The sequence below is a fragment of the Microtus oregoni genome, unplaced genomic scaffold, assembly GCF_018167655.1.
Source record: "Microtus oregoni isolate MIOR12 unplaced genomic scaffold, Mior012 000015F_ref0000493, whole genome shotgun sequence".
In the NCBI taxonomy this organism is placed as follows: Eukaryota; Metazoa; Chordata; class Mammalia; order Rodentia; family Cricetidae; genus Microtus; species Microtus oregoni.
This window is the reverse complement of record NW_024543074.1, coordinates 10,647,671-10,673,976: the sequence shown is the minus strand read 5'-3', so window position 1 is coordinate 10,673,976 and position 26,306 is coordinate 10,647,671. Positions and strand designations below refer to the sequence as shown.

General features: G+C 51.6%; 2 protein-coding genes across 3 annotated transcripts; one reads left to right on the top strand and one right to left on the bottom strand.

The window, feature by feature from the left end:
• Positions 1-1,665: 1,665 nt before the first annotated feature.
• Positions 1,666-12,722, top strand: Mks1 (MKS transition zone complex subunit 1). Of its 2 annotated transcripts, XM_041664696.1 has the most exons (18): positions 1,666-1,863; positions 2,291-2,400; positions 3,601-3,671; positions 4,096-4,251; positions 5,367-5,464; positions 5,643-5,771; positions 6,007-6,111; positions 6,666-6,783; positions 7,767-7,823; positions 8,721-8,763; positions 8,990-9,055; positions 9,621-9,691; positions 10,016-10,085; positions 10,182-10,289; positions 10,925-11,058; positions 11,509-11,591; positions 11,671-11,768; positions 11,861-12,722. In XM_041664696.1, the coding sequence occupies exons 1-18, from the start codon at positions 1,784-1,786 to the stop codon at positions 11,947-11,949; spliced, it is 1,686 nt and encodes a 561-aa protein (XP_041520630.1). In that variant the 5' UTR covers positions 1,666-1,783; the 3' UTR covers positions 11,950-12,722. The 2 variants fall into 2 exon arrangements, with proteins under 2 accessions (XP_041520630.1, XP_041520631.1); XM_041664697.1 differs by lacking the exons at positions 1,666-1,863; positions 2,291-2,400; positions 3,601-3,671; positions 4,096-4,251 and having other exon boundaries at positions 5,431-5,464; positions 5,647-5,771.
• Positions 12,723-13,605: 883 nt separating this feature from the next.
• Positions 13,606-24,722, bottom strand: Epx (eosinophil peroxidase). The gene is made up of 12 exons (XM_041665469.1): positions 24,644-24,722; positions 24,441-24,534; positions 24,106-24,281; positions 23,810-23,927; positions 23,249-23,378; positions 21,611-21,817; positions 20,448-20,766; positions 18,901-19,061; positions 18,314-18,569; positions 17,400-17,570; positions 14,640-14,877; positions 13,606-13,807 (listed from the first exon to the last, which is right to left on the bottom strand). Exons 1-12 carry the CDS (start codon positions 24,720-24,722, stop codon positions 13,606-13,608), a joined length of 2,151 nt encoding a protein of 716 aa, XP_041521403.1.
• Positions 24,723-26,306: the final 1,584 nt, after the last annotated feature.

Genomic DNA, 26,306 nt, shown 5'->3' with positions numbered 1-26,306 from the left:
TACTCAGCGTCATCTTGACACAGCCAATGTGTTAAGAACCTAGGAGGTTCGCTGACATAAAGGTTAATTTTATTGTTCTGAGTGGTGGTGGTGCTGGTACCACAGAACATGTCTGAAGGTGACGGGACAACTCAGTGAAGTTGCTTTTCTTGTTCCAAGGCTTAAGCTTGGGTGGTCACGCGGGTTCTCCGGCCTTAGTTGATTGTTTTCTTAGTGTGTTCTTTTTTGTTTGTTTGAAATAAGGTCTTGACCTTGACATCCTCCTGCATTAATGTCTCCAGTGCTGGGAATCCAAACATCAACCCCCACACCTGGCAATTCTCATCTTTAAGAAGGAAAACGAGTGTCTTACTCTTTAGTGAGCCAGTCTCCATGGCTTGATCTATTGAAATCATCACTCAGTTGGAAACTGTGTGTTCTTAAGGAGGTGGGCGGGAGACAGTAAGTGGGTGGGAGACAGTAAGTCAGTAGAAGGTTTGAGGCCTCGATAGATAGGCCAGGTGGAATCCAGCTTCTCCCACTTCAGCCCTCATTAATAATCCCTGGCCTTTGCTAACTTCATCTCTAAATGGGAATAAAGTACTTCTTGGAGGTGTTTCTACGAGGGTTAGAGTCAATACAAACAAACTGTATTAGATTCTAATAAGCGGGTGCTGTTTGTGGTGCGTTCTTGATGTACACAATGAGTAAGATGCCCAGGATTTCTGTGCCCTATAATCAAACTGCCATGAAATTCCTCAGTCCAGGTAACAATTGCTTATTCGGATGAAGGAGCAGCAACTGTCAGAGAACCAATGTTGATATTGCCAAACTGCCAGAATTAAATTCGTACCATCTTTCCTTTGACACTCCAGTGAACCATGGCTTCTGAATGTCACTTAGGTGGTTTGGCAGGGGTTGGTGAGGGATCTAAAGTGGCCAATAATCCAGAACCAACATGCACAGGGGAAAAACCAGTTCTTAAAAACACCCTTCCTTCCTTATTGCTAGCTTCCTTGTTTTTTCTCTGGCTTCCTTGTTTTTTTCTTTCTCTGGCTCAATGCATTCCAACACAACGACCAATATATCTGTCCTACAGTTTTGTTTTTTATTTTCAAGAATATGTTTTCATGTCTTCATGACATAACCTTCCCTGGTTTCCTTGAGAAAAAAAATGACTATGTTCTTTCAATCACATCCACCAACTGCTTAGGCCAAAGTTTTCTTTTACAAAATTATTTTATATGTATGGGCTTTTGCCTGAACGTATGTCTGGGTACCACATGTGTGCTGGAAGAAGGGAAGGTGTCTGATCGCCTGGATCTGGACTTACAGACAAGTGTGAGTAGTTAGGTGGGTGCTGGGAACTAAACCCAGGTCCTCTGGAAGAGCAGCCACTGACCACTTAACCACTAAGCCATTTCTCCAGCCCCGTGGGTTAAAGTTTTCAATGTTCAGTGGAAGGCAGTGTTTGCTCAGAAAGCAAGGATTCAGGCCATCTGGTTCTGACCCCAGCACCATTTTTACACTTAAATGAAGTGGCTGATGGCGGTTTCCTCATCTCTGCCGTGCATCGACTCTCACCTTGGTTGTGGGTGAGCTTTATTCACCAGGACAATCCAACCTGCAGACCTTAAGTGACAGTACCCAGTGCTGAGGGTACCGCGGCCGGACTAGGGACGAGCTCCCGCGGGACTGGAGAGCTGCGTGGGCAGCGCCACCGTTGCCTAGGAAGCCAGCGTCTCCGTTGCCAGGGGAACGAGCACCGCGCTTTCCGGCACGGTCGCAGCGCGAAGCGGCTGTCATGGCGGAAGCGGTATGGAGCACTGACACCGGCGAGGCCGTGTATCGCTCCCGGGACCCCGTGCGCAACCTGCGCCTCCGGTAGTCACGCCACCCCAGCTCCGGGACCCCCTAACTTAATGCTCTCAGACAATTCCATCCTAAGCTTTTGGGTGTTCGGAGGCCCCCACTTCCGCTTGCAATTCCAACTACTTCCTCTGCCATCTCCGCACATCTAACTACCAAGACCTTTTCCCACTGAAAGCTTCCAGGCACACCTTCCAGACCTCACTCCTGCCCAAGCCCCTTCAAGTTCTGGTCACTTTCAAACTCCTCAGGTCCTTGTGTCCCAACACGCCCTCTCACTGACTTCTCCGACGCCCCCAACCCACCTCCTCCCCGCCGCGTTCCGCCTGCAGACGCCTCAGCATCTCTGCCTCTGTGATTCCGGTTTTCCTCTCCTTGCTGTGTTTATCTCCTGGCTGTGTGTCTTTGATACGCGTATTTTGGACTTCTCTTTTCTTGACAGAGTTCATCTGAAAAGAATCACACCAAGCAACTTTCTTCATTACCAGCCTGCTGCCCAGATGGGGAAGGACCTCATAGACTTGGCCACTTTTAGGCCTCCTCAAGTTGCTAGTGGGTGTTTTGGGTGATGATGATGATAATTGAGAAAAGGGTGCGGGCAGTAGAGGGGAGGTACAGAGGAGAACCGAAGCCTCAGAGAGGTTGAGCTGGTTGCCCCGTGCCACATAGCTGGGGCATGTGGGAGCGTTTGATCTTTTTTACATTTTTTTTTTTTTATATGTGTGCATGTCCATGCCACGGTGCAGGAGTGAAGCTCAGAGGACAATCTTTGGGAGTCAGTTCAGTTATCTCTTTTTACCCCATGAGCCCTGAGGCTTGAAATCAGGTTGGCCACGGGCTTCTTTACCCATGGGCCCCTTTATCCACTGAGCCATCTCACCCACTCCCAGTGTGACTTTAGTGGGGGAGGGGGGCTTCCAAGAGAAATGGGTTCCTAACTCCAAATGTGAAAACCATTTTAAAACAGGAGTCTGCATGTAAATGTGGTTTTCCTTGCCTCGGAGGCCAAAAGAGAGGTCAGAATGCTTATATTGGGCCGATAGTCTTGCATGCTGTTGTTATTTCTCCTCTATTTAGAAATGTTCCTAGGCAAAAAGGATAGACTGGTGGCTCAAAGGTATGCGTCTTTCCAGAGGCGCAGGCAGCCAGGACTGTACTAAATACGGGTCTTTGAAGTATCGTTTGTTTGCCTTCCCTGTCCTCTCCTGAGTCAGTATTTACGGATACTTCTGTGCCGCCTTCAGGGAAGTGAGAGAAAAAGCACTAGGCTCCTTATCTAGCAAATGCGGGAAGGGCTGGCCTCCAGCTCTAAGGAAATTTCAGTTCCTAATACTGGGTTCAAAGTATTTTCTGGAAGGCAGGACTGCGTTTTATTCAAATTAGAGCAGTGATTAAGATGCCTCAGGTCCTAATCTTGGCTTCTAGTATTAGCCAAAGTAAGTCCATGACCTCCATTCTTTGTCTAGACCGAGTACTTATGAGTCACTGAACTCCAGTGGGGTTTGTGGGGGTCAGTGTGCAGAGGCACTTTGAAGGCAAGCCTGGTGATATACACATGTAATGTCAGCGCCTCCTGGCCGAGGCAGGAGGATCTGGACGAGGAGGCGAGACTGGGTTGCACAGTGAGACACTGTCCCAAACAGCAATAATGGATTTTTAAAAACCCAAATAAAGCAAGAATAGGAGCGCTGGTTATAATCAACCACAGAGGAAGGCATGTTGCCCGGCTGACTTGTTCTGTTGTGTTTGGAGGTGGACACCGCCCCGATGAAGAAGAGGAGGAAGAGGTTGTGATTGGGTGGCAGGAGAAACTCTTTAGCCAGGTGAGCCAGTATTACCTGTCCTCAGTCTCCCTCCACCCACCCGCCTCCCCCCTGGCTGGTGACTCACGCTGCCAAACTGATTTCCAGAAAAGGTTGTGGAGGTTCATACTTTCCCGTTTTGTTTATTTGGATTTTGTTCTGTAACGGCTGTAATGTCGGTAAACTGCCCGGTTTAGTGTTCTGGATCAGGCGCTCCCTGTCTCTGGACTCTACCGCATCTCTAGTAGCAGAGCTGAATTAGAATGCCCACTTGGTTTCCTCTAACTCTAACATGCTTAGATCCCCTGCCCATCATTATTAAAATAAGTAGTGGTTGCTTATCAAAACATGTCGACCAGCTCCGTAGAAGTTATGTGGTTTGGTAGCTACAGAAGCCAAAGTCTGAGGTAGTCCCGGCCAATCTGTTTCTTTGGGATGATTTCAGTTTGAAGTAGATCTGTATCAAAATGAATCCGCGTGTCAGAGTCCATTGGATCATCAGTACCGCCAAGAGGTCCTGAAGCTGGAGAATTCCGGCGGCAGGAGAAACCGGCGCATCTTCACCTACACCGACTCTGATAGATACACCGACTTGGAAGAGGTACTGTTTCTTTTGAGGTACCATCGCTTCCTTGTTTGCCCCCCCCCCCCTAGTTTTCTAGTCTTGCTGATACTGTGTGGTAAGTGGGATACTCAGTAAGGGTAGAGCTGTAATTCTAGAAACTGCTGTGAGCTGCTGGCAGCCAGGCTGGAGTGGGCAGAGTCTACAGGTAATGTGGCTGTTACACTCTTCACCCTCCTGGAGGGCCATGGGGGTCAGGGAGGGCAGACAGAATCTAGAACGATCTATTTAAAATTCAGTCAAAGCCAGGCAAGTGGCAGTGGTGGCGCACGCCTTTAATCCCAGCACTGGGAAGGCAGAGGCAGGTGGATCTCTGTAGTTTGAGGCCAGCCTGGTCTACAGAGCGAGTTCTAGGAAAGCCAGGGCTACACAAAGAAACCCTGCCTGAAAAAACAATTAATTAATCATCAAATTCCATCGAGACTCAGGAGTTTGCAGGTGAGAAGAGGAATTTGCCTAGGCTGTAGGGAATGCCTGTGTTTCTTCAGGCACCAGTGAGCCCTTTGTGGGCTTGTTTTACATTCTCTTCCGCCATTAGCTACGTCTTCTCAGGAAGATCGGAAGTTCCTTGAAGGTGGAACTGTATTTTCTGATTTTTGTGTTTCTGATTCCCTAGAGCTCTGCCAGGAGCAGATGTTAGTGTGTTTCTTTTGAAAGATTTGGACTGTTTTCTTCAGGAGAGCTGTGAGCCTGCAGAATCTAAATTCTAGACCATTGTGGAAAAGCAAATAAAAATCCAGCTGGTGCTAGCTTCCCCAAGTGCGCACTTCCTCCAAAGCCCGTATCCTATCTGGCATTTCTGACCACCTAGTTAGTTAGCATCGCTATTTACCGGGCACACTGACCCAACCTTTTTGTTGGCACGTGTCCAGAGAATGCAGGCTGATATTACTATTAGCATAAATGACTCACTTCTAGAACCCTAAGGAAAACCACGGTTCAGCAGGAGTTTTCCTTGGATTGAGCCGTCTCCCCTTCCTCGGCACGGGTAATTGTGAGGTTCTATCGGTTGGGTTTGCACCCTGGAGGAAGGGTCAGAAGGAAGGCTTCCTCTCAGGTGTTTTTACACATGTGGCCCTGCCCTCTTTTCCCAGTACTGCCAGAAAGTAACGACTGCAGCCAGCGAGGTGCCGTCGTTCCTGGTTGAGCGGATGGCAAACGTCAGGCGGCGCCGCCAGGACAGGCGAGGGACGTGAGTGCAAGCGGGATCGGGGCTCTCCGTGGTGTCTCGGGCTAAGGTTTCTGTACGTTCTACTGACTGCTACTTCCCACCCAGTTAGAGACCCAGTAGGAAGGGATTCCCTTATGATCTCCTTCAGGCGCTTTGTGGGGTGTCAGGGAAGTGACCCTTTCCTGTGATTCCCTCCCAGGGAGGGCAGCAAACTCAAGTCTCGCATTATCACCTGGGAGCCCTCCGAAGACTTCATCAGGAACAGCCACGCCATTAACACCCCCCTTCAGACCATGTACATTATGGCAGACCTGGGGCCCTATGGAAAGTAAGTGACACTTCGCCCTGCCAGCCCGGTCCTCCCCCTTTTCTCCTGTCACTCACCCCAGCCATCTGGGACCTTTGCGGCGGAGGGTCTTTTTCTCTTTTGCTGTCCTCAGAAGAAACAATGTCACCATGAAAGTTCCTCCTGTGTCCTCTGTCCCATCCCCGAGGTGGCTGACCACCTTTTTCTGTGTCTCCATTGTGACCCCAAACCTTGGTGACGGTTTCCTGGTTCCTAGGCTTGGCTATAAGGCGTATGAACATATCCTCTGCATTCTGAAGGTGGACAGCAATGGGGTGATCACCATGAAGCCTGACTTCACCGGCGTCAAAGGACCCTACAGGTGGGAAGGAGAAAAAGAGTGTGCCCAGGCTTCTCTGCTCGCCCTCCTGCCTTCTAGCTGAGCAGATTCCAGAAAGCCCTTGAACTGCTCCTAAATGTTTAGTTCCCAGGCACTGATTCATGTTCTGCCCTGGGTTATAGGCCTTTAGGAAACGTCCAGGAAGCATGGACAGTTGAGTAAGAAGGATTCATGCATTGCAGAGTATAGGGGACGGCTAGGACAGGGGAAGAGGACTCAGCCAGATCAGGCCCAGTCTCATCTGTCTGAGAGGGCAGCACTGTGAAAGACCAAACTCTCCCAGCCTGTCCCCTCTTCAGGTGAGAGGACTGAGTGCTGTCGGGTGTCCCTTGTCAGTGAGGTAGAATGGGTCCAGAACTGGTCTGGCACCCTTTCCGCTTAGCCACTATTTCCCTCTCTTGATCATCCTTACGGCCATCTTCATCATATACTTCAAGTGAGCAGTGTCACCAGCCATGTTGACTCCCTGGGCAGGGTCTGGAAGGCCACTCCTCTCGCCAACAGAAATGATCCTTTTTGTGGCTTTGACCTTACAGAATCGAGACTGAGGGAGAAAAGCAGGAACATACTTCTGCTTGGAAATACACAATCGACAACGTGTCCTCACTCGCACAGCCAGAGGAGGAGGAGCGGGAGCAGCGTGTGTTCAAGGACGTAAGCACTAGTTTACGTGAAACCACGTCAGGGTGGCTACTGAGGGAGAGGGCAGCCCACCACATCCAGAAAACACAGCCGACATAGCAGGTGGCTTTGACCATACGGGAGCGTAATACCAGTGACCATGTGCCTGAGCATTGATTGTGCTCCGTGCCAGGCGTATCCCAAGCATTCCATTTAGCTCTTCCCACCCTGGGAGGTGAGCGTTAGTACCACTTTATAAACAAGGACCCTGAAGTTAAGGACCCAAGTAATAGAGCTTGTCCACTTGAGAGCCAGGTTTGCTCCCAGACTGGCCAACTTCAGCGCCTCTGGGTATCACTATTAGTTATTAGCAGGGATGTGTTGTTGGGACCGGCCGACCTGTTCTCGCTTGATCAAAAAGGGGAGTGAGGATTGCGGAAAGAAATAGACAAGAGGCAGAAGATAGAGTTGGGAAGGCTTCCGGTGAATACTGTAACAGCCCCAAGTCTATCACTCATAGTCCTTATATACCCCAATCAAAAGTGGTGGGCACAAGACTTCCTTCCCATGATATAAGGAATAAACCATTGTAATTACCTTCTTACTTCTCAAAACTAACCTCACCCTAAGGCAAACATCCCATTGTTTGGCCTTTGAGGAGCAAGACATTCACTAACCATATCAGTAACATCCTGTTTGTCCTTGAGGAGGAAGAATAGGTTCGAACTCTCTGACCATGATGAGTCTAGATGGAATGGATTCAGAACTGTGGGCTCCCACAATGTGTATGTGTGTTGAGACGGTCTCACTCTAGCTCCGACTACCCGGGGACTCCTGAGGTAGCTAGCCCAGGTTGGCAGCAATCCTCTTGCCTTGGCCTCAGCAATGTTGGGATGGCTGGCACAAACTTGGTGGTATCAAGCTTGTTTGCCCTGCCCCAATTTCCTCCCAGTCGGAACCAAACCCCGGCCTGGCTCCGTCTGCATTTTGAGGATTGGTTCACTTTGTTTCCTCAGCTTTATGGCCGCCACAAGGAGTACCTCAGCAGCCTTGTGGGCACAGACTTTGAGATGGTGAGTAGCTCAGTTTCCTGCAGTGCTGTGAGCTACTAGGCGGCATCTGGCTGTGGAGGCCCTTATGGTACCTCTCTCAGAAGGCTCCAAGATGCATTTCACGACTCTGCACATTGATGAGGACCCTGCATGCCTAGAATGGGGTCTGAAAGGGAACACACACGCTGTGTGGGCCTCTCTTAGAACAGGCTGAGTGCTGGTGGTCAATGGGCATTGGGCAGCGAAAAGAATACATCAAGTATTTTGACTTCTTGTTCTCCAGGTTTAGGTGGTTTTTATCAGTGGTAATGCATTCATGTATTAATTTACAATTAATTAAAAATATATAGAAATCAAAAAATGTCTTCCTCATCCTTCATGTGGATGTTGTTGTAGAGCAACTCAGACAGGGGAAGAGATGTCATTTCTGCTGATCAAGTGCTTTGGATCTTAGACAATGAAACCTAAAACAGTCTAGGTCAGTTACCAGGGTCCTGTCTGGGTTTCCCTCTCACCAGGGATTCCGTTTCTAGATCTTCACACAGGCTAGAACTGCTCACTGGCTTCCCCTTCTCTGTATCTAGGAAAGTAACTCATGCTGTTTTTATAGTATCTAGGCAACGAATTCTAATGTAAAAAAAAAATGTCAAGACAGATAACACAAACACTTAAAAAAGAAACTCGGTGGCCTGAAGAGCCCCAGGGTTACCTTCTCTGCCGTTTCAATGCTGTGCTGTTACTCTGTAAGTCTGGAAACAGGAACAGTTCTGTGGAGAAGTGTCAGGGCAGAAGGACATGCAGTAATGTGGCCGAGGTGGGAGAGTCAGTGGAAGATTCTCTGCGGGGTTTGGGGACAGGGTTGGGGGGGCAGCTTGATTCCCTCTGGTCCCAACACCTTCCCATTTCTCTCCGCTGCAGACTGTCCCAGGTGCCCTCCGGCTCTTTGTAAACGGAGAGGTGGGTAAGTGTCTTGTCTTGGAGCCAGACAAGGGTCTGATGGAACTGTGAGTGCCCTACTCACCTCGACTTAGTCTGGGCTGAACACAGGAGGCTGAGTGGCGAGGCGTTTCTGGAAGCAGAGAATCTTGGTCCCCAGAGGGCTCATTTGCAGAGCACGTGGCCCCTTCACTGACCGAGAAGGGCAGTGAGAGAACGGGCTACACTCGTGCTGTGTTTTCTCTTTTAAGTTTCAGCCCAAGGCTATGAGTATGACCACCTCTACATCCATTTCTTTGTGGAGCTGCCAGCTACTAGTAAGTACATTTTCTTGCATTTCTTCTTTTCTAACCGGGCATTCCTTTCACTCCCACAGGACCAGTTCAAGGTCATAGGTCACCCCTACCTTGCCAGTTCTAAAGGTTGCTCTGATCCTTCACTGTATTAACCTCCCTGACGCAGCTGACCCAGCTCACTTTCTTCACGAAATATCTCTCTTGGCTCTTCTCACCAAGAGCTCTTCGGGCTCTTTGGTGGATTCCTCCTCATCTCCTCGTCCTAAACTGTGAGCACATCGCAGCTAAACCTGACCTGGGTCTCTAGTCTCCCGAGGCAATTAGATCCATCCCATAGCTTAAATCCCACCCATGTCTGTTGCCCTGCCCTTAAACATACAGCGTTAGCTCCGGGAGAAACAATTCTGGGTCACTAATATCCTCAGAACAAACCAGCTTAGAGCGCTCAGTCAATGGCAGTAAATGGCTACTGCGTTGCGTGAAAGAGTGGATGGATGGATGGATGGATGGATGTCTCAAAGAACTCTGTCCTCGCTTAATGACTTCCTGGCCTTTCTAGTGAGCTTACTGTATCTTCGGCTTTCAGACTGGTCAAGCCCGTCATTCCCGCAGTTCTCAGGAGTGACCCAGACCTGTGCCACCAAATCGCTGGGAATGGTATGGCGGATGGGATGGAGGGAATGACAGCTCCAGGTGGCATTTGAAGCTTCCCAAGGCCAACCCCCTGTGTAGTATGTGGAGGAGTCATAATTGGGGCTGTTTCTATGTTTGCCTGCAGGGCTGCCCCTGCTGTCTTGATCTCTCAGAGAATGACAGCAGCTCGTGTGGCTGTCCCTTTGCCTGTTGGCTTCCTACGAGGCTGGCAGTTTCTCTTTCCCCTGTGTGAAGGTGACCTTGGCTTTGGACACAAAGAGAACCAACTCCAAGAGAGGTTTTGTCCACCCTGTGACACTGAACATAAATGACACTCCTCTTTTTTAGGACAAGGTGGCCTATTTCTCCTACCCGTTCACGTTCGAAGCCTTCTTTCTCCATGAGGATGAATCAGCTGGTGAGTAGCTGTGGTCCCCAGCCTCACTTCTCTCCCAGGACCCCCTCTTCACAACGGTCCCCGTGACCAGATTGTGCCACCTCACCCACTTTCCAGATGCCCTCCCGGAGTGGCCCGTGCTCTACTGTAAGGTCCTCTCCCTGGACTTCTGGCAGAGGTACCGTGTAGAAGGTTATGGGGCTGCGGTGCTGCCGGCCACCCCAGGTAAGCTCTGTTCCTGCCCTTCCCTGTGCCCTCGGCCCTAGCAACAAGACTAGCACTTCCACAAGACCCCCATGCTCCCGAGGAGAAGTAGAGGTGATTAGGGATCAGGGGCTCTGACTTGAAAGGTTGCTTGTAGCTTGGCGGGATTTCTCCCATCCCCTGAGAGAACTGTGAAGCTGACCTCCTCAAGTCCAGCAGCCTGACAGTTGTCATGTGCCCCAGTCCTCCAGTTAGACCACAGTCTTGACAGAGAAGCCACACGGTCAGTGGGCTCTGGGCCTGCAGGTACCAAATGAGGCAGTGATCCTTCTGAAGGAGAAGTGCGGGCCTGCTGATGTGTGCCAGGCAGTGTGCTAATCGCATCTGGTTCTCCCAGACCCTCTGTGAGGCGTATGTTGCACTTGCTCCTACATTTTCCTAGGTCCAAAGAGAAAGAGGCTCTTGGGGGTTGGCAAGCTTGTCTTGAGCACACAATGATCCCTGGAATAGCTGGGATTAGGAGTTCTGTCTTAGTGTCTTCCGGCCAGGCCGTCACCCACCATGATAACCTTTACATAGGTCAAGTCATCACCAACCCAGGTCACTGCAGGGAAGTCAGGCATGGAACCCGGCCCTTTCCCCTCTTGGTTACACAGGATCACACACCCTGACCATCTCCACTTGGAGGCCCATGGAGCTGGGCCTTGTGGCAGAGCTAAGGAGGTTCTTCATAGGCGGTTCCTTAGAGCTGGAGGACCCCTCCTACGTGAGGATCCCGGGAACCTTCAAGGTGACTTATCTTTGGGGAGACTGAGTATTTCTGTACCTGTGGTGTCTGGACTGAGGCCCCTCCCCTCGTTGTTCATTGCCCCTTCCTTCCTGTGGCTTGCGCTGCAGGTCCCGCCCTATGATATCTGTACTAGGAAATGCTTGGGAAATAGTGTATTTAGAGATTCCTTTACCCCCATTAGATAACTGGCCCCTTCCACCACTGAAGGCCTTGGTCAGCAGATGCAGGGTGGATCTTCTAGAAACATATAAACCTTCTCATTCTCAAATGAGGGTAGAATGTTCCTGGAGTTATGAGAGGGGAGCTTGGTGTTACCCTTGTGCTGGGGTCGGGATGACAGAGTGAAGCTTCCTCAGTGGTGCTACCCGTCCCAAGGCTAGGAATAGGAATGGCAGCAAAGCCTCTGATCTAAGTCTGCACAAACTGATCGCATCTCTGCTGTCTGCCCAGGGGGAGCGGCTGAGCCGCTTTGGATTCCGCACCGAGACGACAGGTACTGTCACCTTCCGCTTGCACTGCCTGCAACAGTCCAGGTGAGTGACACTGCCCCCCGCCCCCCTTGTCCTTGGTGGTTGGTGAGCAGTCCTGACTGTCTATTGGGCCTCCCTGCAGGGCTTTCATGGAATCAAACTCCCTCCGGAAACAGATGCGGAGCGTGTTGGACCGCCTGGAAGGGTTCAGCCAGCAGAGTTCCACACACAATGTACTAGGTAGGTTCCTCACCCCAGACTGGACACCCGGATCCATTTTCTTCTCCACACCACAGTAGCTGACTAGGTGACAATATTTCCCTCCCTTACAGAAGCCTTCCGTCGAGCCCGGCGCCGCATGCAGGAGGCCCGAGAGAGCCTCCCCCAGGACCTTGTGAGCCCCTCAGGAACACTAGCCTAGCTCTCTGCAGCCCAGGCTGTGGAGCAAGAGGACAAGGTGGAAGGATGTCTGCATCCAGAGCTCTCTCACTTCATCTTGCTTTTTAGAGGCCACATTGGTCTACAAAACTGGAGGATCTAGAAATTTCCAGCTGGCTCCTCTGTGTAGCCTTCAGCAGGACTTTCTTCCCTGTGGAAGTAAAGCCGGAGACTCTGGGGCCCCCTGTGACTTCCCCTTCCTGTTTCAGCTACCAAATGTGGGCATCATAACGAGGCCAGCTGTGTAGTCTGAGACTGGCCTGGTGTGAGCCCAGCATTAGCCTGTCTTCAACCCCGGGTCTTTCTGGTTTGTCACAACATTTCAGTGGCTTCGCAGCCCTTAAAAATGGAATTTGGTGGCCAGGAATAGTGGCACCGCCTTTAATCCCAGCACTTGGGAGGCAGAGGCAAGTGGACCTCTGTGAGTTCGAGGCCAGCCTGGTCTACATAGAGAATTCCAAGACAGCCAGGGCAGCACAGTGAGACCCTGTTTCAAAAAACAACAACAACAACAAGATGGAATTTGGCATCATCCAAGGAGGAAGATGCATGAGGGGGCTCAGTCTCTCCCTTCTCCAGAGAAGAGCGGAGGCTAAGAGGCCTCAGCTTCCTGTCCCCTCCTCTCAGGCAGCTTCATCCTACAGTGTAGGGCTGGCTGGCTGGGTTGAGGACATGGTTTAGGGCAGTTCCCTGCCCTTCCTACTAGCTGCATAGGGTCTTTCATTGTGTTTGTTTTTCATATAAAAAGTATTTATATTGACTAATCTTCTGTGAACTGTCATTCTTTCTACTCTGAGGCCCAAACTCTTCCACCTTCCCTCCACAGAAGAGACCATGTGGGAATCCCAGGCTGCATCTTAGTAGCTCTTATCTTCCATACTTGGGGCAAAGCTTGGAACCAAGGCCACGCTCTCCCCAGCCCAACACAGAGACAGCAGGCCCTGTCCTCAGCATTGTTTTATTGCTAGAAGTAAAGAGTGCTGCCCTTCCTGCAGGGCCAGAGGAAGAAGGTTGTGGTGTGGCTAAGATCCGGGACTGTGTGGTCTTCGGTCATGCTCCAGGGCAGGGACAGGAGAAAGTGCTAGTAACCCTCCCACAGTCCCTTGCTGGAACCTCAGAGCCTCGTGGCTTGACTCACAGGCTCTTATACCTGGTGCTGATTCATAACCTACTACCTAAGAGGTTGCCAAGGTTAACGGGCACATTGCCATTGCATCCTTGGCACTCAACCAATGAAGCCAGCTCTGAGCTGTAGCCAGCGAAAGCTCCAGCAGGAAATGGGTTTGGGGGAGAAAGCAGCCTTGTGATCTCCTTACCCTCGTCTCCAAGACTTGAGGGCTTGGCGTGGAATCCTGTGGGAACAGCAGAAATAAGCGAGGGAATTTGTTGGATATCCAGACAGAGATATTTTATGATATTCGTGATAAAACTAAGGACAACTGAACAATTTTCCCTGCCCCCCTACGAAGTCCTAGACCACAGAACTGACTATCAGCCCAGAAGCTAGCATTCCTGGAAGCCATTAGGAAAGAGAACCATACTCCTAGAGACAAGCTCTATTGTCTGCCTAGCAGATGGGATGTCTCTGGGAGAGATGTGAGGGCCTGGCCCGTTGCAGGTCTCCCCTTACCTGCTGACCTCATCTGCCTCGCCAGGCCGACAGGTTCAACTTGGGAACACGGCTACAGCTCACAAAGCCCCTTGGGTAGATGTTAGCCCTGAAGATGTCCTTCGCAACAGTGGTGATACCAGTGTTGTCGCATATAATCCGAGATAAAGAAACTCGTCTCAGGGCTTTGCGCTGTCTTTTGGTGAACACGCCCCATTTCTCCCACCAGAACCTGTGGGTGAAGAGATGCATGAGAAAGCTGGGGCATGCTGCATAGTGAGCACCTTTCATGTGCTTGGCACATTCTATGTCATTCCTTCCGTGTGGTCCTCCTGCCAGTTTCTGGCCAGTGAACTACACAGAAGTAAGCAGACAGCCAGCAATCAAAGTGACATCCACTTAAGGACTCAGGTCCAGATTTAGTTTTTTTCTGCCGTGCCTTCTGGGATCTTGTTCCTTAGAGGCCACATTGGTCTACTAAACTGGATGATCCAGAAATTTCCACCCAGAACAATGGGGCTGCCTAGTCACTCTTTTTTTTTTTTTTTATTAAAGATTTATTTATTTCTTATGTATACAAGATTCTGCCTCGATGTATGTCCACACGCCAGAGGAGGGCGCCAGATCTCATTACAGATGGTTGTGAGCCACCATGTGGTTGCTGGGAATTGAACTCAGGACCTCTGGAAGATCAGCCAGTGCTCTTAACCACTGAGCCATCTCTCCAGCCCCCTGCCTAGTCACTCTTTTGGCCTAAGGAGGCTCCAGCTCAGTCTATGTCAGCTTTGCCTCGGTCAGCATTTCTTTCCCATGGGGAACCCCCCGGGTCTTCTTTAATGATTTATATATGCATTGGTGCTTTGCCTGCATGTCTGTGTGAAGGTGTCAGATCCCCTGAGTTGTCTTACAGGTGCTGGGAATTGAACCCGGGTCGTCTTCTTCAGTGCTCAGCCACTGAACCATCTCTCCAGCCCTGAGAAACGAAGCTTTGAAAGGTGCTTTCTCCCTCCTTCAGTCACACTGCGCTGTCTGGCTCCTCTACTTCAGGTGCGGGGCTCACTTACCTGTCCCCATCTCTGGCTCTTCTGAACTGGTTCTCAAAAAGACAAGCCAGGAGAGGCCCCACTCGGGCCCCGGGCAGAAGAGGCTCCGCAATGGCCCCCATCCAGATGTCAATGTTGTCAGGTGTCCCATACAGTCTCAGGAACTTCCTTGCCAAAGCCTGATTTCTTAGCACCTGGCTAAGCTGGGCCAAGTTTCGGGGCTGGGAAAGCCCACAGAAGCGCCGCCAGGCGTTATATCCTGCAGGAGAGCCAGGAAGCAGCTGTCAGTCTTCCATAGTTTTTGTTGCTCCCCACAAATCCTCCAAAGCGTGTTCTGTGATCAATACTGAATAGAATCAGAAGATCACCATCCTCTCTAGACTGTAGGGGGACAGTCACATTTTGTGTGTATCAGACTGAAGAGTGTGTCCTCATGTAAAAATCCCACAGACACAAATTTGCTATTGTGCACATGTTTACACACGTGTGTGGGCACACATGCATATGGAGGTCAAAGGTCAACATAAGGTGTCATTTCTCAGATACTGTCTATCTTTTTTTTTTAAACTGGCCTAGAACTCATCAAGTAACATAGGCTGTCTGGTCAGGGAACTCCAAGCATCTGCCTGTCTCCTGCCTCCCAAGCCCTGGGATTACAAAAAGCATGCCATCCAAGCCTGACTTATTTTTTAAAAAGTGATTTACGGGCAATGAATCGGCTCCTCATGCTTGCAAGGCAAGCACTCTGCCAACCCGGCCCCACAGATCTGACATTTCATGATATTATTAAATGTCATACACCTTTTATAGGCACGATACTCAAAACATTTTTTTTAAAAAAATCAGGTTTGAAGACTAAGTAAACAACTGGCTAAATAAGAAAACAAACCACAAACGGCAAACATAGATACAAATGCACAACAGAAACGGACCACACACCGAAAGATTCCATGAATATGAAAGACCCAAATGGGAAGTAGTGGTCCCCAGCGCTGGGGCAGGGCTGAGGGGTGACCTTTGCGACAGAGTTTTTTCTGAAGGGAATGAAAATGTCTGAATATTAGGTCACGGCCTTTTGGCTAAGAACGTGGTAGCTGCTACACATCTCTAACTGAGCAGCTGTCTCTTTATGAACTCGTGTGGGAGAACTGGACGGCAGGTGAACCTCAACAAAGCTGTTTCAAAACGTTCCCCAAACCAGCCGTGCTGATTCCTCAGCCCTCAGGATCCTACACCAGGCCTGGACTCCAGGTGAGCCTTCGCTTTGCCGGACAGCAGCCCGTGGCATCCAAACACTGCCTTCCAGCCAGCAAAGGCAAACAATGCCGTGCTTTCTCACCACTAAGCACTGCTGTGCGTCTCTCAGGCGCTCCCAGGTACTCCTTTGTGGAGTACCCTGAGGTACGCAGAGTTAAATCCAGCCAGCCTCCATCGGTCCCAGGTCGGTTAGTACTGAGTGGGGCTCAGAGGAGGCAGAACCGTTCCAGATTTGCTCCTGACTGGGGAAGAGGCTAGAGGAGACTACAAAAGCCAGTGTCAGGGTAGTACTTCTGAGATGGCCTGTAGGGAACAACTGTTTGTGGGACTAGGGAGTAGGAGTTCGAGTGGTTAGCAGTGCCATTCTTCCAGCAGGGGGCGCCCACAGCTCCTTAGCTGTAGGGAGCACCAAGTTTAGGAAAGCTGGGGAGGTGACTCTGCTTGCCACACAAATATGAGGACCTGAATTGAAACTCCAGAACCCACTTTTAAAATATATATATATGCCGGGCGGTGGTGGCGCACGCCTTTAATCCCAGCACTCGGGAGGCAGAGGCAGGCGGATCTCTGTGAGTTCGAGACCAGCCTGGTCTACAAGAGCTAGTTCCAGGAGAGGCTCCAAAACCACAGAGAAACCCTGTCTCGAAAAACAAAAAAACAAAACAAAACAAAAAAAAATAAAATATATATATATATATATATATATATATATATATATGGAGATATGGATGTGGTCACGCACTCTTATAATCCTAGTTCTGAAGAGGTAGAGATAAGGAGGAGGTTCAGGGCTGAGCACCCAGAACAGCCTACATGGTGAGTTCCAGGTCAGTGAGAGACCCTGCCTAAAAAGGGCAGGGTGGAAGACAGCTGAGGAATAACACCTGAAGTTGGCCTCTAGCCACGTAAGCCCCACAAACACACACATACGGAGGGAAAGGAAAGAATCCTGACTGTTCCTGTGCCTGCCGTGTGCTGTCGTGAGCAGAGCAGGCTGTTGGAAGTCCCCAACCCCTTTACCTAGGAGCGAGCATCAGGGACACCTGAGGCCTCGGGTTCTATCTAAACAGGGAGGTTGACTTTGGAAAGAAGAAAGGCAAGCCAAGGCTGAAGCATCTTCATGGTGGTGGATGGGGCCAAACAACAGGAAGAATGAAGGCATTTCGAAATCAGATTTTTACTTCATACTGTCATGACTTTGGGCACATTACAGCCACCTCTAACTTACTCCCCCGTCTGGAACAGCTGCTGCGGAAGGTCACTGGAACTAGAAAATGATATCAACAAAGCAAGCACCTGCTCTCTTCACCTCCTAGTCCTCTGACCTAACCCTGAGGTGGGCCTAAACCTGGAGCCCCTATAGCAGATGGAGATGACCCGGGGAGTTGACAAGTAAGGGATTGTGGGGGGCATCAGCATGGGCCTATCCTGCCCTGCACTGCAGCTCATCTTGTTCCTGTCAGAAGGGAGGGCCTGGGACTGCTCTGAGCTCCCCAAATGGCACTGTCTGAGGTGCCACCTCACCAGGAAGTCCGTGGTCCCGACTGCGCTGCATATTCAGAGCCGCCAGGTCCAGCCCGATCCTTCTCACTTGCCGGAACAGCTTGTCCCGGAGCTCATCTACCACCATGGAATCTTGCCGGTTTAGCTTAGCTGGGGTGGCCATGAGACCTCGGAGGATAGGGTCGATGCCACCTGGTCGCAGGAAATGAGAGAGGTACTGATTTGACTAACATCTAACCTCTCAGAAGCTCCCGGGTTGGGGAGGGGCATCCCATGATGCCAAGCTAGCAAGTAGGAGTCCTTACAGGTTCATGATTTACCACACTCATGCCAGTCTGTCCCCCTTAGAAATCCCTCCTTATCAGGCCTGATGATATGGACGATAAAGATATGATGATGATCTTAGCTACTTAGGAGGCTGAGGCAAGAGAGTCATTAGTTTAAGGCCAGCCTAGGCTACTTTTAATAAAGCCCTTATATAAAAATTTAAAAGTAGGGGCTGGAGAGATGGATCAGTGGTTAAGAGCACTGCCTGCTCTTCCAGAGGTCCTGAGTTCAATTCCCAGCAACCACATGGTGGCTCACAACCATCTGTAATGAGGTCTGGCGCCCTCTTCTGGCCTGCAGGCACAAATGCAGGCAGAACATTTTATACATAATAAATAAATCTAAAACAAAATTTGAAGTAAAAGGTATAGGGTGTAGCTTAATGGTAGAGCGCTTTCATAGCATGGACAAGGCCCTAGGTTTAATTCCCAGTGAGTGAGAGAGGATGGTCGGGGAGTCCTCCCTTAGGACACAGAGACCCATGGATGGCTGCTTTCTTTCTACTGTCCTGGGAAGACAGCCGCAGAGGCCCGACCAGCATTCAGCAGCCCATCTAAGGAAGGGGTGCTTGGACCCTCACCACCCTTGCTTTTGGGAAACCCAGTCACCTTCATGTATGATTCGCCAGCTGGCAAAGAAAGCGGAGCTAAGTGGAACATGGGAGTTGGATCGTGAGGCCCGATACTGGCGGTCTAAGCGGAACATGAAGGGCTGCAGCATGGTGTGGCCAAAACGGAAGGCCAGGGTGAAAACATTGGCTACACGTGGGTCCACGTTGGAGCAATACCCTCTGTAGGGACCCAAGGTTCTTCTGATCCGGGCCTTGCCCAGCACCAGAGGCAGAAAGTCTCGGTAGGTGATGATCTGGAAGAGATGTCACGGGAGGAGTGTTGCCTGGGCAACCCACAGCACCCCCCTTCCCTCTGGATAGACTCCTGCTTTCCAAAAGGCTTCTTGGGTACAGTAGTGACTGCTGCCATTGTGTGGGGCATGGCGACACAGCCTCTCATTAGAGGATGAGATATTGAAACCCCAAGAGAACGCCACAGATAAAGTTACGGTTAACGGCAGAACCAGGGTCAGAGATGCGCCCCAAGCATCCAGACCCAGCAGCCATGAGGTACAGCCTCAAAGCCATGTTCATGAAGGTTGGGAGCCACTCTCTCAGATTCATGCTGGCCTCTGGGCCCCCTACCTGGACCATGGCACCCACGATCTTCCGGGCCTCGTTGTAGAGCTTGTCCCCACTCCAGCGGGGGTTCAGACGCCTCAGTTCCGTGGCCAGTCGATTGTGCTCTCTCACAAAGAGGGTGTGCAAGGACGCCAGCTTGGGGGTTTCACTTGACCGGGTGTCACCTTGAGAACCCCAAGTTCGGGATTATCAGAGGGTCTCTCGGTAAGGGCCGACTGAGGTCTGGGACCCAGGGACCAGGTGAGGCAAACTTCATACAGCTGTGCTTCCATCTCAACCGTACCACGTGACTCCTTACCAACCAACACCTTCCTCTCCAGAGCAGAGAGCACGGTGGGCTCCTGGGTCCCTAAGGGGCTGGTCCAGGTTAGGACTAAGGCAGATACACTGAGCAGACGCTGGTCTCCTTGCCTGCTGATTCTCTTCTACGAGAAGACCAGATCCACACCCCTGACCACACATGGTGGGAGACAGCCCTGGGAACCTTGACCTTGGGACTACATACCACCTGTCTGCATCTGTCTACCTGTTCCCATACTTAAATGTGATGTCATGCTGCCCTTCCATGGAAACAGGGGAGCAGGCACATTGGGTGGGGCCCATTTTTAGTACCCAGACCTTCCCCATAGGCAGGCCAGGACAGGACAGCAAGTCCAGTCACCTCCTGGCTTCTCACCCTGCCCTCCTACAGAAGGCCTTGTTTAGACTGAGCTCCTGGAGACCTCTGATGAAGGTAAGCATTGCCTCCCCCGACCCCGGAATACGCAGTGGTACAATCCTTACAGAGTGAGCTTTAGTTAAACAGTGGGACAGAGCAGCGAAGCAGAAGCCTGGGAGATACACTGACTTCGTCCCAGTACAGGCTCTGCCCTGAGAGCGCCGCTCTCTTGAACATGAGCATCCTTCCTGAGTCTCAGCCTCACATCTGTAAGTTGAGGATGATACTCCCTGCCTTTCGGGCTGCTGTGAGGTTCAGGGATTGTCTGCCCAGAAGTGATAACTGTCATTACCACAAACCCCACAGGAAGGCAGGGTAAGGACTGCGGACAGAATGCAGACTATATGTCTGCAGGAAGGGACCATATAAATGCATAACTGTGCAATAAGAAGGGAGGCACTGGATAAAAAAACAACCTAAAGAAGAAAAAACTGAGGTACAGGGAACAGTTACTTTCAGGTAAGAGAAGAGACGGTCCCTTTCTGTCACAGGGGAAGGGGTCAGCCTTAGGTCTTCTCTTAGCTCCCAATAGCGTGACTAAGAGCAATGGGCAGACACTGATTCAAAATAAAAGGGGCGCTTCCTATAGTCGGCTGGAGTGCCATTCAGGTGGTGAGCCCCTCGTCATTGGAGTCATGGAAGCAGGGATATCTAACCACGCCCAGGGGATGGGCAAAGGGACCCATTCCCACCTACCAGCTTTCCCAGGGACTGCACAGATCTACTGATGGTCCCCTGAGGTCCCGAATAGTGTTTCCTCATGACACCCCATCCTTCCCCTCCATTCTGGGAAGACTCAAACTGCCCCCCACATACACACAGACCCACCCACCTGCCAGGAAGCAGGGGATGCGCACAGCGCGGTTGGTGAGGAGACAGGGGTCCTCGTGCAGGTTGTCGAAGGGCAGTAGGGCTCGGCCGTTGTCCTGGAAACGCTGGTTGGTGGCCAGCAGTCCCCAGTAGTTGGTCCGATTGCGGAGCCTCAGAGCGAGGGAGACCTCACTGCCATACACCATGCTGGCATCCACGAAGGATGTGAGTGCATTGATCTGGTTGCGAACTTTGTTCTTGTTTTGGGGGCACGCTGGCGCAGAGCGGAAGAACGGGATGCAGTCACGCTGGTTCTTGATGCGGGGGTCATTGGGTGGGATCTAGAGTGAAGAGCACTCAGTGACCCTGGGCCTTCCCCATATCAGGTTCACTAATCTGGGGTATCCTCCACTCACTTTTGACATTGCTCAAAACTTCCCTACTTCAGGAAGTCCACCAGGACTCACTCAGACTCAAACCTGGGGCTTTGTGCCTGCTAGGCCAGGGCTCTACTCCTGAGATGAACCCCCAGCCCTGGACGAAGTTTGGACTGAGCCTCTGAGAGACGAGTTGCTGAGCATGTAGTTAAGCAATACTCAAGTGGGGCAGCTGTCGTGCTTGCTATACGAGCCAAATGCTAATGCTGTGCTATGAGGACTAGAAGAGGGTGTGCCCCTGCGCCAAAACTGGAGGAAGGGGTTTGCTGACACACAGGCCCCTGTGAGTGCCTCCCTACCTACTGCAAGCCAGTAAACCTGTAGATGAGTGTGTGTGTGTGTGTGTGTGTGTGTGTGTGTGTGTGAGAGAGAGAGAGAGAGAGAGAGAGAGAGAGAGAGAGAATGCTCCCCACTTCCCAGAGGAAACTCTGCTCCTTTCAGCCTGGAGGAGGACCCTGCTCATAGCCCAACCCCAGGAGTTGGCAAGAACTGCAGGGATCTTAGTCCAGGAGCAGCAGAAGGTAAGACCGAATAGTCTCCCAAAACAGGAGATCCAAGGCCTGTCCCCGACATGTCTCCTCTGTGAAGCTCCAATAGAGCCCAGCCTCCCCCATCCCTCCAACACACACAGCGGGGGCATCTGTGTTTCTTGGTGTCTGGACAGGGCCCATTTCTCCCAGATTCTTCCATCCGTCTTTCTGGGCTGGAGGCTACTGCAGGGACCTAGAAGGTTGGCCGAGGAGGGTACCTTGATGGGGAAGCAAGGAGGCAGCTGAGCACAGGTCTTCTCACAGTCCACACCCACAGTGAAGGCCACCCTGGCTGGGGACTCTGGGGAGAAGTCCAAGTCATGGTCGATAAACTGGCCCCACTGCATGAACATGAGGGACCGGCCCTGGTCTGAGGTCAGCTTCTTGTTGGGGAAGCGCACAATCTGATTGGAGACAGCCCGGACCTGGTGGGGAAGTACAGTCAGCCTGCGTCCAAGCTCATGAATCAGGCCAGGTGCTGAGACCAGCCCAGCACTCAGGGAATGCCAGGCCCCTGCCAGAGCTGACAGTTTCCCACCAACCCCTTCCTCTCCGGTTCTTAGACACACAGCCCCCTCTTGTGGTGGTTGTCATTTCCAGAAGGAGGGTCTACCGCTTGGCCCCAGGCTTCTGGTGGCACATGCTTATGTCCCAGGATTCGTGAGACGGAGGCAGGAGGATTGTAAATTCAGTGAGTTACCTGCCAATCTGAGCTACACAGAAAGATCCTATCTCAACAGATGAGAGGGAACTGGTCCAGACCGGCAGGCCAGCTCACCTGCCCTCACAGAGAGATGAGATCAGTACGTAGACTGATATGTTAGAGGGCTGATGGTCTTTAGATACAGGACAAGACTAAGGTGATGATAGAGTATAGAGAGCTGGACAGACAGATGGATCAGCTGAAGAAAATTTAACACATTAATACTGAAGCAGGTAGGAAACTGTTATATTAATACATCAATAGAAAGTTGACAAGTGTAAAATTGCAGATCATAGATTCACAAGTGCATAGAACTTTATATTCAGCAGGAAACTGATCTGAACATGGAGTCTTACACCGATAATCCCAGCCCTAGGAAGCAGAAGTAGGAAGATTGCTCTGAGTTGAGACCAGCCTGGATTCCAACCTAAACTCAGTCCAGGACAGGCTATAGAGTAAGACTTCGTCTCAAAAAGTGAAACAAAGGGACTGGGAGATGGTTTAATGGGTAAGGATGCTTGCTATGACCTGAATTCAAATCCCCAGAGCCTACACAGAAGCCAAGCATGGCTACATGGGCCTGTAGTCCCTACATTGAGGGCTGAGACAGACTAATCCCAGTAGCTCACTAGCCAGTCAACTGACATGAAACAGTGAGCTTCAGGCTGGGTGGGAGACCTGGTCTCAAGTGTGTGTGTTTACATATGTATATGTATATAAATTCATATATTTTTATGGTGTGGGTAATCAAAAAGGAAGACACCCAGCTTCTTCCTCTGGCCTCCGCAGGCCTGTGTAGACCTGTACACACAGAGATACGAGAGAGAGAGAGAGAGAGAGAGAGAGAGAGAGAGAGAGAGAAAGTCTTTGACACCCATTCTCTCATGCAAACAACAAAACCACTCCATTCCATAATAGGTAGCACAGGTGCCACAGATCAAGGTCTATACCGTTGTTTATGCCAAGGACTTCACTTCCGTTCCCACGAGCTGAGATTTTTCTACTTGCAGGTGGAGAAACTGAGACTCAGGAAGTAAGTCACTCAGCAGGTCAGTGGGATAGCCTAGATTTGTGCCTGATGACTCAGGACTGCGTTTTACCCTCCGCCTTTCAAAGACATCAAGCATTTTCCAGTCCCTCCGCTCCAACTCACAAGAGGAAGGAGGAAGCCATTGCGCCTCTTGCCAGGGGTCCAGCCAAAAGGGAGCGACCTGTTGTCTTCATACTCAGCTGGCAACCAGCGGGCCAGGGCCTGGTTAGAGGCTCCCAGCCAGGGTCTCTTCCTGTGGCAGGGAAAGGGTGGGAGTTAGTGGGGGCAGGGTCTGAGAGAGTGGCTAGCAAAGGCAGGACCCCAAGGGTAGCGAGCCAAGGCAGGACCCCGAGGGTGGTGGCAGAGGCAGGACCCCGAGGGTGGTGGCAGAGACAGGACCACGAGGATGGCAAGCAGAGGCAGGACCCCGAGGGTGGTGGCAGAGGCAGGGCCCCGAGGGTGGCGAGCAGAGGCAGGACCCCGAGGGTGGTGGCAGAGGCAGGACCCCGAGGGCGGCGAGCAGAGGCAGGACCCCCGAGGGTGGCGAGCAGAGGCAGGACCCCCGAGGGTGACGAGCAGAGGCAGGGCCCTGAGGGCGGCGAGCAAAGGCAGGGCCCCGAGGATGAGGAGCAAAGACAAAGCCCCGAGGCTGACGAGCAGAGGCAGGGTCCCCCCGACACCCACTTGTTGTTGCATCTCCCTGTGATGGTGCGGTACTTGTTGCTGCACCTCTCCACCTGGTCCTGGAGCGCGCAGCCGCTGGCCTGGGACAGCAGGTGCAACTGCGGTTCTGTGAGCACATCTGGGGAGGAGGGGGCAGGGCTCTGAGTCCAGAGCCCTAGATCTTCCCTGGGCTGCTCAGTCCCATCCGTTTGTCATCTCTAACATCCCCTAGGCTTTTTACCCCGCCTCTCACATCTGGCTTTTTTCCCCTCCCAGGCTTGGGCAGGCCTTGGGGGACTCAAGGGGAAACACCGTACCAGAGACATTGAAGGGTCTGGATCCCGGGGACTGCAGCTTCTCTTCTAGCAGTCCTAAGGCCACGTGCATGTAATCAGCAGCCTGAACAACTCTTCTGGTGGCTGCTACTGGCTGCTTGAAGTAGGCCAGGAGGTCCATGGGGCTGGCCGAGCCGCTGCGAAGGCGCTGCTTGATACTGTCACAGAAAGACAGAGAAAGAGGAGGCTGGGGGGGAGTGGGGGTACAGGCTACCAACAGAGCTTCAGCCCAGCAGAGCCAGGTTGGATAAGATGACTTTGCCAAGAGCCCATCCACCCTCACTGACCCTCCCAGACTGGTAAAGTCCCAGGCCCACCTCTTCTGTGTCCAGTTATAGGCAGCATCCACCAGCGACTTGGCCTCTGCTATGCAGTCGCGAAGGACTGAATTCTCCACTTGACTGGGGGAAGCTGTTCAAAAGCATGGGGACTCAGTGTTCAAGGGAGCTGCGGACTCCCCAGATTTAAGCGCTTTTCCCTCCACACCAAGCTTCTGCCTTGGAATCCAAGGGCCTCTTACCTGGGGCAGTGCCCTCAGAGGGTTGGGTGAGGATGAATGTGGCTAGGGCCCCTACCAGGGCCAGTAGCAACTGCATCATGCAACAAGAATCCCTGCTGCAGCTGAGCAGGCAAGCAATGCCAGAGACGCCACAAGGGAGTCTCCCGACTCCCGTTCCTTTCTCCCCCAGAGGACCAGAGATGGTTTCTTTCCTCTCACTCTTCTCCGGAAGGAGCTAAGGACTTTATACCTCATCCTGGTGGGATAGAGAGGGCAGGTCTTTGCCCACAGAAGCCCAGCCCCCAAGGCGGAGCTCTAGAACCTTGCTCTGGTTTTCAAGGGAGCTGTGTGATTGACACCTTGCTTCACTCCTCCTCAGGATGGGGACATCGCCCCTCTTAGTTCCCCTCATCTCCTTTGTTCCATACCCATCTCAACTCTTGGGTCCACGGATGCATTTCTCGCACAATCCAAAGCAGTGCTGGGGTTGGAGATGGCACCCAGTGAACAATGGATGACCAAGGAGCTGACAAAGCTTGGCCCCATCGTTAACTGTGGCCTGGGGAAGTCGCTCCTCATTCCCAGACCTCATTCACATCCCTGAAATAGGTGGATGTTTGGAAAGGGCAGAAACGGGATCTGGACTTACTGTCGTCTCCCCCATTCTCAGCACAAGGCTTCATTCATGTATTCGTTACATGTCCGTAGACTGAATGAGCGGTCAATGATTCAGCTCCCTCTCCCATCCCTTACCTCTCTAGGGCTCTCAGCTCTCTCCAAGGTGCCAGAAAAATATCTCAGGGGACACCTGGAGTCACAGTGCGGTGTCACAGGTAAAACTCATGCTGCACAGAGCTTAAGGCCCACTGTAGGTCTGGGAGAGCCCTGGTCTTTCCTCAATACACAGTCATGGTAGGTTTACCATGTGCTACTACGGGCTTGACAAAAAGAGCCTGCTGCACTAGGCCAGACTGGCCTGGGTCTCAGTCTGGCTTTTCACTGGCAGGGAGATCTTGGGTGGACTCCCATTCCCTCATCCTCAGTGGAGAATTCAACTCAGTTCTTTGGCCCCTGTTCCTTCATTCCTCCATGCTTTTCTTCCTGGCAGGCCCTTCGCTCGAGGAGCCTGGTGACTCCATCCCCACACGCCTGGAAAGCTAGGGTTCATCTCTTAACTAGGCTCCAAAGCCACTGCCCATCCACCCATATCCTGGCCCCTTCAGGAGGCCACATCCGCTCCTTCGTCAGTGCAGACCCTGTACCTTCTAGACCTCAGGAGATTCTTCGCAGCCTCCTCAGCTCCTGCCCCACCTCAACCTACACAATGCCTTCCTTACCCCTCCTCCCACAGCAGTGCCCCCTCCACAGCCAACCCTCCTCAACAGTTGCTCCTGAAACAGGCACTTCGCTTTGGCAACTCCTTTCACAAGCTCATGTTGACAAGGCCTCCCCTATCTTAACCTCCATCTTCAACAGAGGCCCCAGCCTGTGTGCCAAGGTATAAAAAGTTACAGGGAGGGACAGAAGTCCACCAGGTCCTCTGATGACACCCTGGTAGACCTCAGTTTCCAAACGTGTGAGCCAGAACAGTGATTCCAAGAGACTTTAAACTATGACATGCACAGCCGAGCTTCCCTCCCCTCGAGATGCCCCAGTGGAACTGAGTGTGCCAGGTCACCACAGT